Source organism: Myotis daubentonii, chromosome 7 (genome assembly GCF_963259705.1).
Source record: "Myotis daubentonii chromosome 7, mMyoDau2.1, whole genome shotgun sequence".
In the NCBI taxonomy this organism is placed as follows: Eukaryota; Metazoa; Chordata; class Mammalia; order Chiroptera; family Vespertilionidae; genus Myotis; species Myotis daubentonii.
In genome coordinates this window covers 9,442,418-9,460,267 of record NC_081846.1, presented here as the reverse complement: position 1 = coordinate 9,460,267, position 17,850 = coordinate 9,442,418, and the positions used below count along the sequence as shown (strand labels likewise).

At 40.0% G+C, this 17,850-nt stretch overlaps 1 protein-coding gene across 4 annotated transcripts; it reads right to left on the bottom strand.

Annotated features, from left to right (window-relative positions):
• Positions 1 to 1,678: 1,678 nt before the first annotated feature.
• BZW1 (basic leucine zipper and W2 domains 1) lies at positions 1,679 to 16,990 on the bottom strand. Of its 4 annotated transcripts, none has more exons than XM_059702696.1 (12): positions 16,831 to 16,990; positions 15,671 to 15,744; positions 13,579 to 13,755; positions 10,400 to 10,494; positions 9,343 to 9,408; positions 7,406 to 7,541; positions 6,384 to 6,493; positions 5,879 to 6,049; positions 5,517 to 5,663; positions 4,888 to 5,026; positions 4,504 to 4,626; positions 1,679 to 4,141 (listed from the first exon to the last, which is right to left on the bottom strand). In XM_059702696.1, exons 2-12 carry the CDS (start codon positions 15,732 to 15,734, stop codon positions 4,110 to 4,112), a joined length of 1,260 nt encoding a protein of 419 aa, XP_059558679.1. In that variant the 5' UTR covers positions 15,735 to 15,744; positions 16,831 to 16,990; the 3' UTR covers positions 1,679 to 4,109. The 4 variants fall into 4 exon arrangements, with proteins under 4 accessions (XP_059558679.1, XP_059558681.1, XP_059558682.1 ...); XM_059702698.1 differs by lacking the exon at positions 16,831 to 16,990 and adding an exon at positions 15,872 to 15,894; XM_059702699.1 differs by lacking the exons at positions 6,384 to 6,493; positions 7,406 to 7,541.
• Positions 16,991 to 17,850: the final 860 nt, after the last annotated feature.

Below are 17,850 nucleotides of genomic sequence, written 5' to 3'. Positions count from 1 at the left end.
ATAAAAAAAAAAATGGAAGCTGCTTTAAAAATTTGTATTTTTTTACTGATTTCAGAGAGGAAGGATAGAAAAATCAATGAGAATCACTGATAGGCTGCCTCCTGCATGCCCCCTACTGGGGATCAAGCCCACAACCCAGCATGTGCCCTTGATCGGAATCAAACCTGGGACCCTTCATTCCGCAGGCTGACACTCTATCCATTGAGCCAAACTGACCCTGACCAGGGCTTAAGTTTTTTTATTTTTAAATATATTTTACTGATTTTTTACAGAGAGGGAGAGGGATAGAGAGTTAGAAACATTTGAGGGAGAAACATTAATTAGCTGCCTCCTGCACACCCCCTACTGGGGATGTGCCTGCAACCAAGGTACATGCCAATGACCGGAATTGAACCTGGGACCCTTGAGTCCCAGGCAGACGCTCTATCCACTGAGCCAAACCGGTTAGGGCAGGGTTTAAGTTATTTCTAAAATTGATGTTTATAGGGAGAGAAACATTGTGAGCAAAACATCAACCTGCTGACTCCTGAACGCCCCTAAGGAGACCAAGCCTACAATACTGGCAATATGCTGATTGGGAATTGAACCTGCAACCTCGTGGTGCCTGGATGATGCCTAACAGAGCCACATGGGCCGGGGTCAACTAGGGTTCTTTGTAAGTTACTAAGGTGACAGTGATGGATGCACTGTCCTCATCCTTTTTAAAATTCATTGTAAGTGCACTGGAAAATCTAGATTGGACTTGATGTGACTCCTAATTACCCAGTAAAATGGGAAGAGGGGTGGAGGAGAAAGGGAGTTTGGAAGCCTTTCTGATCCAACCAAGTTTCACACACTTATGCATAGGGTTGTGTTCAGGTACAAATTCACTGCAATTCAAGTTTTTTAGACAGAAGCCAATTATAAGCTACTTTGAAGTCAAAAGTACTGATTATATCTTCTAGAGCCCACTTAAAGCCTACTGAACAACTTAAACCTTCAGGACTCAGTAGGATGAATAGGTTAACTTACACATACTAGGGTACTAATACCTAGCATAATTCTCACAGAAATGATTGACTTATTTTACATGGCACCTGTAAACAGCACCCGAGGGAAATTTTTATAAAGGCAATTTAGTAGTCTAAGCAATAACGTACACTTAAACTCTGATACTCATGTTACATTTAAAGCCCAGTAGTTGTGCCAGTTCCTGCAAGCATCCTTTGTGACAGCAGATGCATCAGTTAATATTTTAATACCATTTACCAGTGTTTTGCCCAACAACTTAAAAATCACTCATCTAGAATTTTAATTGATTTTTATAGATTAGAAGGAACCCAAATAGCTCTCCCATACATTTACAATCAAGAAAGAATATCTTAAGACCACCAAAGTCAATGGGAAATGACTTGTCTAATGCCTGTGGTGAGCTACTGTTAAAAAAAATGGTGACTGGCAGAAAACAAATTTTCTCTATTTCCTAATAACCCTTGAAGAAAAAAAATACTGCTTCAGGATATGGATCTGCATGAAGATATGTCTGGCAATGCAAATGTCTATCTCTAGGTCCTCTCCTACTTTAAAATAAGACGTATTAGGTCCACATTCTCAGTGGGGGCGATATCACCCCCAAATGGGACAAAAAAACCTCCCGTATTCTTTTAATGTATAAAGCAGGTACAATACACATACAAGCTTATCTGTAATAAAATTTATTGGGGTGCTATAAGAAAACTCTAAAAAGGCTTCCTGGAGGAGAGTGATGAGCTTTGAGAAACACTGAATTAGAAGTCAGTATCTCAGTCACATGCATTTCCTCTTACCACCATCATTATGCTGTGACAAAATATCCTTGGTGTTTTTGGTATTTGTAATTTTCATAAGAACAGCATAATAAATATCTCTAGGACAATACTCCAGAATAATTAAGATTAAGAAACTTATGATCAGCTCTAAACACATTTAATTATGGCATCTAAGAGAGCCTCTGAAACGGAAACCAAGTTAGGAAAATCAACATTTATCCAATCATACAAGTACAGTTTTAACATCTATATTAAGAATTACATATTTGAGGCCATAGGTTGGCACTGGCAACTGAGTTCCAAAATTACCACTTAGAATTCTAAAAGAAAATCTGCAGTCCTTTCAGAAAGCATTCCCTTTTTTTTATACTGTCACAGGTGATACCCATTTACTATAATATTGTAAGTAAACACTACGTTGTCATTATGAAGAAAAAAACTGTGATCAGACAAAGATCATAATGTAGTTCTGGAAGACTACACATTCACTATACACAGTATATAATAAAACAGGGTACACTTTGAATGGCAGTAACATGCAATAATTTGGTTGTTGAAATGTTATATAGTTTCTGCTACATCAGAATTCTTTGTAGGTGTTTATAGTTTGGGAGCTACAAGGGTGAAAGAGCAATTATTTAATGCTTACACAGTAGAAATGCCTGAATGTATAACATACAGTTACCACTGGACATTAGCATGGAATTTATAAAAAAAATAAAGAAGATTGACCTATATAACCTAATAAGGATGGACTTTATTTTTTTTTTAAAAGTCTTTTAAGGACTACAAATTACAAAGCAAAAGCAAATCACTACGTAGAAACCTAGTGAATACATTTTGCCTGTGCATGAAAGTTTTATCAAAGTTATTCATTTACAATTTCACCCCATTCACAATGGTATCAATAATAATCCTCTTCTTAAGGTAACTATACACCTTCATTTCAAATTATACTACATATTATTCCCTCCAGATTAATTGTTAAACACCAAATTCTTGGCTCATAAAAATGGCACCTTTGAAAGGGGCAATTTCTACTCAGTCTCTGGTGGCATTATTCCAAGCAAATTTCTTTCAATAACCAAAACTTCCAAAATCTTCACTTTTAAGGTGAAGTCTTTCCAATCAAAAAGTGTGGTCACATTTTGTTTTCTGCTGACTACATATATAGATGGGTGGCAGCAAGAAAAGATGGAAATTAAAATAACTGAATTGTATAGAAAAGATTTTTGGCTCATGGCAATTAAAAAAGGCAACTAGGGTATGCTAATAGCCAAATGCTTGAATCATTAATTAGTGAATATTAGGAGAATGAGGCTGGTCCTATCATTACACTCCATTCTTTACATCAAATACTCTAAGCCAATAGGAAACGAGTTATATATATTTAGAGAGTCCCAATTAGAACATGCTGGCACTTAACATTTTCAATCATTTACTGGGTTTAGTACAGTCGTTTCATTACTCACACTATTTCATGAGTCCTTTCCTAACATTCTAAGTGTTAAATTCATTATGTGACAAGACTTTTCTAAGGTACAGTTGTAAATGGTATGACAAGAATACCCCATATGTTCTGCTTGAAAAGACAGAAACTGAATGAAGAAGTTTCTCAATAGGAAAAAGCTCAACTTTCTTCTTCCCACCACCTCTGCCACAATAGTTTCCCAAAGACCTCACTTTCAAGCTTTTCTCCATGGCTTCACTAAGGAATGAAAATCAGAGCAAACAACTGAGCTCAAACACATCTGGAGCTGAAATTCAAGAAAATATTAACATGTGAGCAATGGTTCAAATACTCAAGATTCATGTTAATGAATTCAATTACTGCATATGAGATTTTTACAGATGAGGAGGGCTTTGGGCATACCGAATTATCACACAAATCATTGCTTTTTGAGACTTTGGATACTTTTACAGTTTAATTTGCAAACAGAATTTTTATAACAAATTATTTTTAACCAAATCATACCTTTAAAACTGTTTATATAGAAAACCCAGGAAAAAGTGAACTGTTCATTGTGGAAGGCCTTAAATTACATTATTACAGTAGAAAATACAGGAGGTAGAAGATAACTGAAAAGACTAATGCAACATTAGATCCAAATCTACAGCTCCTGTAGCTACTTAAAACATGGTTTTAGAAATTAAACCCAACATTTCCAGTAACCATAGAAACAGTTAAAATAAAATTTGCCATGAAAGCCCTTATATCATGCTTGATATAGGGAGGTAGGAAGATGTAAGAACCAGGACACATGAGACATGACATTTTATCTACAACTCCTGTTTGCTTTACTGAGGGTGTAGTTTTAAAATTCAGTCACCTTCTTCAGCTTCAGACTCAGATTCTAGAAAAGAGGGAAAATGGAGCAAAGCATTATATATCAGAAAGCAAAAGTTCCCTTTTATAACTGTGAAGACTTTATTAATGTCCTACTTATATGAGGGATATTAAAGAGTATTCATTTATAAATCTCAAAATTCGTATTAGACATTCTCAAAATTTTCAAATTTCCTCCTAAGAAAGTAGTACTAGGGTCCTCAGAATATTTTAATGAAGTCTAATTTTCCTCAGCTGCCTCAGAGTTAATAAATCAACAAAAATCTGTACTCTAGGTACAAAACGGTCTCTGAAAGAAAGAGGCAGCATGTGGAGACGTTCTACAGCCACACTTAACCAGTTCTTAGGCTTCTGCCACAAAAGACGTACCTTCCTCAGCATTTTTGAGCCACTCCACAAACTTTTTCATTTGTTCAAGGAAGACACTTTTCCCCTTTGCAACATGTGCATCTTTGTACCACTTCAGAATGGGCTCCTCACTCAGGACTTCAGCTGTAAAGGAGAGAGCGAGCATTACATTCGGGAAGTTTTCAAACATGTCTCTAACGCAGCATTAGACCCTACCTAAGGTGCAAAAAAGATCCTATTGAAAGGAAAAACAAACAAACCTGTATTCAAAACATTCTTAATTGGTATCTTCAACAAGTAATTTTTAAAGAAAAACATAAAAGACCCAACTACCCAGCCAGGGACACCTTCTTTATTAAAAAAAAAAAAAAAAAAAAAAATTTTTTTTGAGAAATTTTAAATTACCTTTGTAAAAAAGCACCACTATTTTCTGGAAGGCTTTCATGAAATGAATGTTATCATAGCAATACTCCTGAATCTTCAGTAACAGAGTCAGCTCAGACTGACCTTGAGTAGTAAAGGCAGCAAGGAGAGGGCTGTATTGCTTTTGAAGGGAAGGGAGAAAAGATTGAGTTATTCATTCTGCTAACTATCCATTATAAAATTCCTAAAATACAGAACATAACTATCTTTTACAATCACTGTGAATTAATTATATTCTACTTAGTGGAAATTAAAAAAAAATAGTAAAGCTTAAGCATCTATGTCAAATAAACAATACTGCACCAGGGATTCCAGATAACTGTCAATACAATGTTTAATATTTTAAAGGAAAAAGAAAATTTCCAAAGTTCTATAAAAACCAAACACCAAATTGCAGGCATAAACTACTTTTAAATACTCGTTTTTAACCTGTGAAACAAACAAAACCCAAGCTAGGCTTTAAAAAAAAGTTACATCAATAATATTTGTCTATTTACTGGTTGAATTACCCCCATGAACTAGATATGATAAACACTCTTAGAAAAATACAGTAACAGTTCACTTTTCCAAATTTAAAAGCAGAATGTTTTGTCAAGGCACAGATCTAATACCTTCAAGTGCTTGATGGCTTGCTCTGCTACAAGCTCCTCTTTTTTGTTCCATTCCACGGTGCTCATTACACTGGACCAGATTAATCCAATGACAACTGGTTCTGGGATGTTGTTTTTTTTCATCTCCTCCTTGACATACAAAATTATCTGCAAAAGAATCCAAATTTAGTTAACATAAATGATATGTATGTACATACTCCATACATACTCCCTGGAGTGTTATAATTTCTGGGCCCAAGAAGGCACTAAATATAAAAAAGACAGGCAAAGCCCCAGCATAATATTCTATAGTTATTAACTAAAGCCCACTCTAGTGAAATACTTTAGCCAGATAAAGATAGTTTAAACAAAAAATATCTTACATCCTTAAATGGATCACCACGGGACATCTGTTCTTGAAGCTCTTTCTGGAGTTCTTTACGAGCTCCTATGGTTTGCTGATTCCGAACATATTCTGAAAGCTCTTTTAAGCCTGCCTCAGTGAAATACTTTGTGAAGTGTTCAACGCTTTGTTTATTGGCAGGAAAAAGTTCCTGAAAGGAGAAGTTTATCTAGTTAGATTATCTTTAAATCAGGTTAAGAAAAACTCTTAACAGATTACAAATGACAAGTTCCTTATTACACTTTCCTGGCAAGAATGGCATAAGAGAATGAAAGAAGATACCCCAGCTGGTGTGGGGCTCAGTGGTTCAGCATCAACCTACGAACCAGGAGATCATGGTTTGATTCCTGATCTGGGCACATGTCCTGGTTGTGAACCTGATCCCCAGTAGGAGGCATGCAGAAGGCACCCGATCAATGATTCTCATCATGGATGCTTCTCTCTCTCTCTCCTTTCCTCTTAAAATAAATAAAGAAGCTACAAACCATCAGTCTGTTATCCATGCTGACTCTCCGAAGACTTGAAGCTACTGCATTGATGTCTTTTTCATTTATCCATGATTTAAAGAGCTTTACAGCAAAAGCTGCTGAAACCCCTGTAGAAAAGAGCACACTTAGCAGAATCGCCTTTCTGGATTCAACCTCCCCATTTCCTCCCTCCATAGTTAAGCCACACAGGACTACTCCCTTTATTCCCACTTACTCCTGAACTTCCCTCTGCTACTGCTTACCATTTAACTCCAATTTCTCTAGTCTACCATTTGCTGATTATATATTCTTACTCAAGTGAAACCGTTTTCTAATGTGTAAAATGAGGGTAAACAGTTCTTACAATTGACAGGGTTGTTGTGAAAATTAAAATAAGGCATGTTAAATACAGAGTACTCTGGCCAACGTGGCTCAGTTGGTTGTAGCATCATCCCATACACGAAAAGGTTGTGGGTTTGATTCCCCATCAGAGCATATATGAAAGGCAACCGAAAAATGTTTCTTTCTCTCCCCCTCTCCCTAAAATCGATAGAAACATATCCTTGGGTGAAGGTTAAATAATAAAAAAATAAAAAATAGTATTTGTAAAGAAAAGTTATCTTTGTTACTATAAAAAATAATTTACTTATGGAGATCAGTATAAGGGACTTATTTTCCTTTTCAGCTTGATATTTCCCCCAATAGCATTTTCACTATTAAAGATGATCCCAAGTCTCCCAATTGGAATTAATCTCCTTATGGATTACCATGGAATTAAAATCCTTTTACTTTACAATCACATTGCATCTGGACCCTGGATATTTGCCATATACCTAAATTAAGCCATTAACCCTCGATGCCGAAAGTATATAATAAATGTCTAATGAATCTGAATCAACCTATTAAATTTAAGGACAGTTAAAAAGACTATACAAGTCAAATCTAAATAAACTCTAAGTTTTATATCAGTCCATCTTTCATGCTCTTATCTACCCTACCCTCAGCCAACTAAAAACTAACCTTTACTAAAGGTTAATTACCTTCTTTAACCAAATTCTCATTATAAAGGCTATTAAGAATGGATGCATTAAGTGTTCCATTAGCCAGAAGAACACCAGTCAACATAGCCAGCTTGTTCCTCTCCGATTCCGAAAAACCCTTTAAGAACAGCAGCAGCTGTAAAAATAAATAGTTATAAGTTAAAAGAGCAACTATTTAAAGAGAAGCAGTAAAGCATACTATACTGGTTACAAGTATGGGCTCTGGAGTACCGTCCACGTCAGTTATAATACACACTAGAGGCCCGATGCACCAGATTTGTGCAGAGTGTGTGTGTGTGTGTGTGTGTGTCCCTCAGCTTGGCCTGTGCCTTCTCGCAGTCCGGGACCCCTAGGGGATGTCTGCAAGCCAGCAGTCACATATCTCTCTTGCAGCCCGCCACCCCTTGCTACTTTACCGCCTGCCACCACTGCTACACTCGCCAGCCCAGCTTCTGGCTGAGCAGTGTTCCCTCTGTGCAAGCGCACTGACCACCAGAGGGCAGCTCCTGCATTGAGCACCTGCCCCCTGGTGGTCAGTGTGTGTCATAGCTACTGGTTGTTCCACCGTTTGGTGGATTTGCATATTATGCTCTTATTACATAGAATTATACAGGATTAGCTGAGTGATTGTAGGCAAGTTAACTTCTGTTGCCTCAGTTTCTTCATATGTAAAATGTGGATTAAACTTGTTCATAGGGTTTTTGCAAATATTAAATGAGTTTAATTAGAATAGTATCAGATACTTGGTAAATGTTACCAAAAACATTATTACCATATATTCTGTGCACCTATACATATTGTATAGCCAAGACTCAAATAGCAAGTAAGCTAAATTTCCCTTTTTCAATGTATTTAGTTCTAATCCGCTATTGTCTATCTTTTGAACAAACTCCACTTTTATTTTTAGTCTTCTGCCACTTATTTGGACACAGAGCTAAGGAACAGTGTATAGCAAGTTAAACTAAGTGATTTACCCCCAAACTACATTTCAGAAACAATCTACCTAATATCTAAAATTACCTCAAATCTAAACAGTAAGGAGGTTCCAAAATAAATTAAATACAAAAAAAAAATTAAATACAGAACTATCATATGATCCAGCAATCCCACTTCTGGTATTTATCTTAAGAAACCCAAAACACTAATTCAAAAAGATATATGCATTCCTATGTTCACTGCAGCATTATTTATTTATAGTAGCCAAGGTATGGAACCAACCCAAATGCCCATCAACAGACAAGTGGATAAAAAAAGCTGTGGATAGAGCCTCGGCCCATGGTCAGGTTCGATTCTGGTCAAGGGCATGTACCTCAGTACAGGCTCCATCCCTGGCCCCAGTCAGGGGGCATATGGGAGGCAACCAATCGATGTGTCTTTCTCACATCGATATTCCTCTCTCTCTGTCTCTCCCTCCTACCTTCCACTAAAATGAATGGAAAAATGTCCTCGAGTGAGGATTAACAACAAAAAACTGGTACATAGGGGGGAGGTTGGGGGTTAATGGGGGGGGGGGGGGATGAGGACACATTTGTAATACCTTAACTAATAAAAAACCCAAAAATAATTAAAAAACAAACAAAAACCTGGTACATATATACTTGACCATGAAAAAGAACAAAACCTTAATATAGATGGATCTAGGATATTATGCTAAATGAAATAAGTCAGACAGAGAAAGGCAAATGGCATATGATTTCACTTATATGGGGAAATCTAAAAAAAAAAAAAAATATGAACAAACAAAACAAATAAATTCAAAGAGAACAAACTGATAGTCACCAGATGGAAAGGGGACTGGTGAAAAAGGGGAAGTAATTAACAAGTACAAATGACAGTTACATTTAAAATGATCTGAAACCTGTGGCTGAATTAGGACTTAACATTCCCCTTTTTGACCTCAACCTTCTCTTTCCCACAAAACATATTGCTCTTCATACCTTTTTCACTTCATCTTCAAAACCTTTCTCCAGGTATTTGTAGCGCCTGATTAACTTGTTAAAAACCTATTAAGAATAGTAAAGGAATAAATTACGTTCAATGATAAATTCATATATACAGATGCCAGGTTCCCAAAAAGATCTAGGTCAGGGCACCTGAGATCTCAGTGATAGTATCTCTAGAACAGCAAAGAAGTGAACCGTCCACTAGATATTTTTATAAGCTGTTTAAACCTGCTTGGGAAGAGTCTGTCAACTCCCAAACACTGCAATGTTCCAATGCAATGCTGTTAACTTTAACAGCAACCCACAATAAATCTTTATTGCCAAATATTAAAGCAAAGACTAACTGTTGCTCATATATGTCATTTACCTATTTGTAGGATATACTAAATAGTTCTACTTTCCTAATGACACAGATAACAAAATCGGTTAGATACACTTGAATTCTTGGCTTATAGTAATGCAAGCATAAATAACCATGTATGAAACATTCAAATGAGATTTTGATTGTTAGGCTAATCTGCCTGTAACTCATTCACTTCTTAAAAACTCATACACAGGCCGAAGCCAGTTTGGCCCAGTGGATAGAGCGTCGGCCTGCGGACTGAAAGGTCCCAGGTTCAATTCCGGTCAAGAGCATGTACCTTGGTTGTGGGCACATCCCCAGTAGGAGATGTGCAGGAGGCAGCTGATCGATGTTTCTCTCTCAACAATGTTTCTAACTATCTCTCTCCCTTCCTCTCTGTAAAAAAATCAATGAAATATATTAAAAAAATAAATAAAAACTCATACACAGAATAACACAATGATAGAAATCATGACAGGGAACTGATTTTCCTTTTCATTTTCACATTTTTTCTTAAAAAAAAAAAAAAAGGATTCATTTCAGAGGGACAAACAGGAAAAGAAGGGCTAATTCAATCTTTTCCTACTTTGTTTGCCTCAACACATTTTGAAGTTTCGAATTCATCATATTTCACAAGAAAATTCACTTTAAACCTTCAATTCAAATTCCTTCAATCTTCTACTGCAACCTCTTAAAAGTTTTATTTACCTGAGCAAATGCTTGCATGGTCTCTAGGTCTTCTTGTGCTGCAAACACACAGACATCTGTACGCATCATGTCATCTGCCAGTGTACCACCTGGGGCTAAGGAACAAAAAATTTGCAGTGACCTTCATTTAAAATGAGTACCATTTCAATTTTACTTTTTGCGAGGATTCTCATCTCTCTATATAAAAGGCTAAGTGACGGGCCATACGTCTGTCCTACCAGCCCGTACATATGACGCGCACTGGCAATTTAAAAATAAACGTTGACCTGAGCATGCACGATATGTATAAAGCTCTCAGAATGGATATTATTAAAATCCCCCACGAAATGATTTATAACAATCATTATTGAAGCTACCTTTGGAAATAGTATATCTATGGATTATATCTAAACATGTGATTCTTTGTCCTAAAAATGAGCACGTTCATAAATTAAATGAGGAAATTTTGGATATACTCAATGGAGATTTTCACACCTATTTGAGTGATGATTCCATTGATTCAGTGGATGATGCCAAAAACGAAAATTTTCCCATTGAATTTAATAGTACTCCTTCGGGAATGCCATGTCATAAAATTAAAATTCCAAGTAGGTGCAATCATCATGCTACTGAGAAATCTTAATAGCAAATGGGGTCTTTGTAATGGTACTAGATTTATTATCAAAAGATTGAGACCTAACATAATTGAAGCTGAAATATTAACAGGATCTGGGTTCTGATTCCAAGAATTGATTTGTCCCCATCTGACACTGGCCTCCCATATAAATTAATTTGAAGAGTTTCCCATGATGCCACAATGACTATTAATAAATCAAAAGGACAAACTCTAGACAGAATAGGAATATTCCTACCTGAACCTGTTTTGGGCATGGTCAGTTATATGTTGTTTTCTTTCTAGTTTGAAGAGCATGTGACATTAAAGTTAAAGTTGAAAATACTTCATTATAAAGGAAATTAGTCAAGCATTCTGGAAGTGTTCTTACTCTTATGTGGTATATAGGGAGATATTAGAGTAAGTTTAATCAATTTATCAGTCATTGTTTTTATCAATGTTTTTATATCATGTTTTTGTTGTTTTTATATGTCTTTGTTATTTTATTAATCAATTTATATATTATTTTCATATATATTTTACTAATTTTCTTTCATCTCTGACAATTTTATTATAGAGAAAGGGTGAATAGCAATATTAAAATATTTCTTCTAGCCCTGACCGGTTTGGCTCAGTGGATAGAGCATCGGCCTGCGGACTCAAGGGTCCCAGGTTCGATTCTAGTCAAGGGCATGTACCTGGGTTGCGGGCACATCCCCAGTGGGGAGTGTACAGGAGGCAGCTGATCGATGTTTCTCTCTCATCGATGTTTCGTTTCTTTTTTAAACATATTTTATTGATTTTTTTACAGAGAGGAAGAGAGAGGGATAGAGTTAGAAACATCAATGAGAGAGAAACATTGATTCAGCTGCCTCCTGCACGCCCCCTACTGGGGATGTGCCCGCAACCCAGGTACATGCCCTTGACCGGAATTGAACCTGGGACCCTTTAGTCCACAGGCCGATGCTCTATCCGCTGAGCCAAACCGGTTAGGGCTCATCCATGTTTCTAACTCCCTATCCCTCTCCCTTCCTCTCTGTAAAAAAATCAATGAAATATATATATATATTTTAAAGAAATATTTCTTCTAACTAATTTCCTTTCAGTGTGCACAAATCTGTGCACTGGGCCACTAGTTATAAAATAAAACGATAAAAGTTCTAACATGATTTAACATGATTTAAAAAGTAAGTCAACTTCTCAGCAGGAACATGGCTAAGTTGGTTCAATATGTGTGAATAAAGTGAAGCAGTTTACAGAAATAGCCCACTTTAGGAACTCAATGAAACCCGCTGCATTAATCTAATAGAGTCAAATCTGTCACTCTAAGTGGAGACGTTCAAAGGTGGTTTAGATATGTAATTTTACATAAATTCACAAGTTGGAAACTTTATTTTTCAGATACATTTGTAAGTATTTATGGATAAAATGATGTCTGTATACTTAAAAATATGGGGGAGGAGGGATGAAATTGGCATAAACAGAGTAAGACTGTTAATAATTACTGAATTAGAAGTTCATACTATTCTCTCTAGGATATGTTTGAAAATTTTCTTGGTACATGTTTTAAAAATAATTCTATAAACAGGCTTCTTGATAGCAATATTATGAATGGTAAATAGATGTATTTCATATTTCTTACTACAAGCTGGTAATACAATGAAAGATATATTCATTTGACTAGGCACGAGAATATATTCATGTTAAGTTTCTGTTCCACCAATGAGCAATTGTTTGACTGCATATAAGTCACTGAAGCCTTTCTAAGCATCCATTCTGCATGTATGCAAATGGAGTTTTGATTCTGTCAGCTTGGCCCTGAGGGTCAATACAATTATTACCATGAAAACGTTCTGAAATACATTAAAGAGCTATGAAATGAAATTACCATCATCATTTGAAGATATGTAATTAAGTAGCACAATCTGTGAAGGTACCCTGAGCTGTTGAGGGGGGATGTAGAAGTTAAAGCAGCACTGTACAACAAAAATATGTGAGCCACATAATGTAATTTCACATCTTCTACTAGCTATATTAAAAAGGGTGAAATTAATTTTAATACACTTTAACCCAGCATGTCAAAATAGTTTTGAACATCCCAGTATTCAAATTATTGTTGAAATCTAAGCCTTTAAAATCCAATGTCTATTTTACACTTTTAGCACATCTCACTTTGGACAAGCCACATATACTTTGTAGCTAATATACTGAAGCATACAGGACTAGAGGCTTTTAAATATAGAAGTATTTCATAAACTAGAACAAGAGGGAAGGGTTTTCCAACCTGTTCAAGCACATATGGGGGAGGGAGGAGAGAATCACTGATTGGGGGGTTTTGTATGGGTTTGGATTATCAGAAAAGTTATCCCCAAATGTTATAATTCTGTAACACACTTTAAATATAAAGCTAGACAGAGCAAGGCAATCTGCTAACTTGCTATGGTCTGGGAGATAAAAGTGGAAAAATCCTAAGGGGGTTAAAAAAACCAAAGCCAACCCAATTTCATGGGCCTGTCAAACAGTTTATATTCTGGATTCTAACAAACTTCTCCATACAGCACACTTCCCACAAAACCCAGACTCTTACCCAGCATTCCCCCGGCCACCAGAATGTCGAAGAGTGTTTCTGCATATCGGCGGTAATCAAGTTTTGCTCCAGAAGCATCAAGAAACTTTGCTACTGCTTCCAAATCAGTACCAGTTTCACTTAAGCCTTGAATAATACAGTCTTGAAACTGAGTAGGGTCAAACCTCTCTTTTTCATCTAAGGAGAAAGAAAACCCCATTTAGCTTTAAAAGGCTTATCAAAATGCCATGAAATCACCACCTTAGGAAGTTATAACCACTGAATAAGTTAGTCACATTCATCACTATGTCATTTATTTCAACAACTGGAAAAAAAACTAACATAAGCTGGATTACCCAAGACCTGGAACGCTAGCAAATAAACAGACTGAACACACACCCCGTGCAAGTTTCCCCTCTGCTAGTCCAAGGCAGGTGCCTAGGCACAGAATTGTGTAGCTTTTCTTCCACTATTTTTCACACGAGTCGCAGTTAAGTAAGCTAAATAAGGTAGTGTGTTTCTACTGCCAGGGAACAACTTCTATCTGAGATGTTCTTCCATTGCCCCTGGGCCTTTGTGAAATTTAGGGCATCCGCTAAAAATTTCCTGCGTGAAGTTTTGTCCAAACATTGGAGCTGTTAATTCTTTTTTTTAAATGCCCATAATACTTTGTGTGCTTTTAAAAAAAACTCACTCCTTTGGTACTTAAGATCCAATGTATGACAGAAACTACACTAGCTCCCTTGCTTCATCCTTACAACAACCTTGTGAGGAAGATCTTTTTTGTTCCAACTATTCAGAAGGACAGCTGAAGCCCAGAGAAATTAAAGACCAGTAGCTAAGAGCAAGGACTCCTGAGTCAAACTGCCTGATACAAATCCTGACCGTCATTTAACTGTCTGAGCAACTAGTCTCATTCTTTATGTGCAAATTTTCCTATTGTAAAAAGTAATGAAGAGTAGTGCCTATCTCAGAAAGTTGTTGTGAATATTAAATTATATTAAGACAGAAAGCAACCAGAACAATGCCCTGGGTACATACCTAGCTTTCATTGAATTGTTATCACACACTCCATGATAGGGTTTGATTTCTCTGTCTAGGTTAGAAGCTACCTTAACTTTCACACAGCATGAGGGTGACCAACTCCTTGTTTGCCCAAGACCCAATCATTAAGAATTAGGAGAGCACCAGGGCTCTCAATCTGGAAGCGGGAAGTGACACCTCTTCCTGTTACCAATAAAATTATTTATATAAAGGTGAATGCCAGGAATCCACTCACTCTTCCCTATTATTGCTAAGTTGCTCTGGTTTCCAACTTCCGTTCCTCCTCTTGAGAAAATCTACTGACTTAAATGTAAATGAATCGGCAAAGACTAGAATCAAATCACTCTTTGATCTCCCCAATACAAGGGGACAAACTATAACTACAGATTTACAAAGCATTCAGAATATGTATCTCAAAGTGTCTCTATTCAGAGTAGAAAAACAATTATTAACCAGTAGTTGACCCAGTTCTCCCTTTTCTCAAAATGTACTATAAAATAAGGTTGACATGTGCTTTTGAGCAATAATGAAGATGGGGGGGAAATACTAAGCCCAGTATAAAATATACCCGAGATCACATCTCATTTAACTTTGCATCAGCAGTGTAATATAAAGAAGTAGTTTGTATAATTTTAGTACTTTTCTTAGTAAGTCTGAGAAATATTTAATTAAAAAAAAAATTTACAATGTTAAAAAAAATTACAATGTTAATAACTGTTCCATAATTAACTTCCATGGGCCAAGTCTGATTTTGGCTCTCACCAATCTTCACAACCTTTGGGTGAAATTAGTGATCATAGCAGGAGCTCTCTTTTTATACATGAACCTTTTCCCTCAAACAAAAATGTGCTTAAATGAAATTTACCATTAAAAATGCAGCCCATACTTTTCTAAACAAACAACTTAGAAACATGAAGGGTATCTGAAATAGTCAACTAGAAATTCACGTTCCTTTCTGTATTTTCTCTTATGGTTTTAGTACTGAGCCAACTGTCACCCAGAGGAACCAAGGTAAATTAGTTATTCTGGAGGCCTGAAGAAAGGTACTTCTAAAACACAAATTACTTACCTCTTTTTCTGGTTTTAAAACGCTGGCCTGATAGCGTTGGCTTTTGCTGCTTTTGATTATTCATAAAAGACACCCTAGGAGAAGAAAAATAAGGCCGTAAAAATCAGTGCCATAACATCCATTTAAAAAACAAAGCACTAAACCGAGGTCTAGTCTCAAGTAAAACAAATGGAGCGCTCACTTTCGGTCTTGACAACATACCTGGTCAATAATTACCTTCGCTTTAAGGAACTATAACCTCAAAACGTGCCCTTCTCCCGCAAGAAGCCCTCGAAGGCTGGAGCGAGCACTTCCAGGAGACGACAGTGCGGCGATTGGTGGCAAGTCGCCCGCAGACACAACGCTCTGGTGTCGTCCTCGCTCCTCTAAACCCGCCGACACCGCCCGCTACTAACACGTGCCCAACTGGTCCGTCAACGCGCAGGACCCGGTCAAGGGGCGACTCCCCGCGGGGAACCTGCCCTCCCGCCGTACCAGCGACCGCGCCGCGCCCGCCGCAAGACTAACCGACAGCGGGCCGAGCCGCCCCTGCCCCCGCCCCCCGATCCCAGCCTCCTCGAGGGCACGTGTCTCCCGCCCACGCCCTTCCCGCGCCAACCGCGACCCGCCACCCCGCCCAGGGTGCCCCGGATCTCGGCGGGGCGCTGTCGGGGCCGCTCCGTCTCCACTGACCCCGTCGCCGGCGCGGACGGCCGCCGCGACGAGCGGACCGCAGGCGCCGAGGCGCTTCGCGCCGGGGGCCCCGCCGCCCCGTACATCCGCCCGCCCTCCAGCGAAAGCAGCTGCGGGGGAGGCGGCCGCAGTGGTGGTGGCGGCTCCCCCGCCCCGCCCGCGGGAACCCCCCACGCGTACATCACCCAACAGAGGCCGCGGCGGCTTTGTTACCCAGGCCGGGCCGGGCGGAGGGGGCTGTCTCGGCCCCGGCCTCCGCCTCGGGCGCCGCGACGCCCTCTCCGGGGTCCCCGTTCCGGCCTGGCCGCCCCTCGGCCTCCCCGGTGAGACGGCGGCCCGGGCCCTCGAACACTGGCTCCGGCCCGGCCTCCGCCCGGGCCCCTCCGAGCCGGGCCGCATGGCGCCCGCCGCCGCCGCCCTCGCTCGCTCTCTACCCGCCGCCCAGGGGCCGCCACTCGACCCCGGGGCGGGAGGGCGCCGAGCCTCACCGAATTTAAGGCGAAGAGAAAAGGGCCAGAAACTCCAGAGGTGGCGACAACTGCGGCGGTCCGGCGGTCTCTCCTCGGCGACCGGAACTAACGCGAGGAGGAGGAGGAGGCAGCGGCGCCGCCCCCGCCCCCGCCCACCGCTCTCCTGTCGCGAGATTTCGTCGCGCGCCTCGCCCCGCCCCTCTCTCGCGTGGAGCCCCGGCCTTTTCCACATCCGGGAGCTCGGGATGGGAGACGAGGAGAGGGGAGAGGGGAGGGTTTCCATTTTTTAACTTTGCCCTTGAGTTCCAGGTTTCCCGGACACTCACCCTGACTAGCCTGCCCTTCTCCCACCGCGTCGCTCTCCGGCCTCTTAGCACCTGGAGGGGTTGGAGGAACAAAAGGTCTCCCATCCCCCGCGACAGGCTCGAGGAAGTTGGGCTCCGGCGCCCGCGTCCCTCCCTCCTCAGTCGGCTCCTCTAACCGGAAGTCGAAGCGAGAGGGCGGACCGTGTAGGGGGGTCGGGGCTTTGAACGGGTGGGCGCTGAGGTTGGTTGGAGGGACCCGCCCGCCCTGGCTTCCGCTGGGGCTGTTTGAGTCCTCAGCGGCCGGCTTGCCCCGGGGTGCTGATCGGGGTGGGGGGGCGTGCACTCCCCCCGGAGCGAGGAGGCCCCGCCGAGGGTCCAGGAGGAAGCCCTGCCCCGGGACTGTCGTCACCGCCGGGCAGAGGTCTCTGCCTTTCCTCCGGGGAGCGGTCGGGGTGGGGACTGGGAGGCAGAGCATCCACCCCCGGAGGACGTTAAAAAGCACAGATTGAAGACAACCAGAACTCGGCTGGAGTTCCTGGCTAGGCTGCTGATCAACTGAAAATAAATAAATAAATAAATACAATAAAAGCATGTAAACTTAAAAAAAAAAAAAAAAGCACAGGTTGTCGGCCTCCCCGAGGAGACCTGGCGTGGGACTCCAGAACGTGCCTGTCCCGCAAGTTCCCGGGGCTGCGGACCTGGGGCCACACTTCTGAGAGCCCGTGATGGCGAA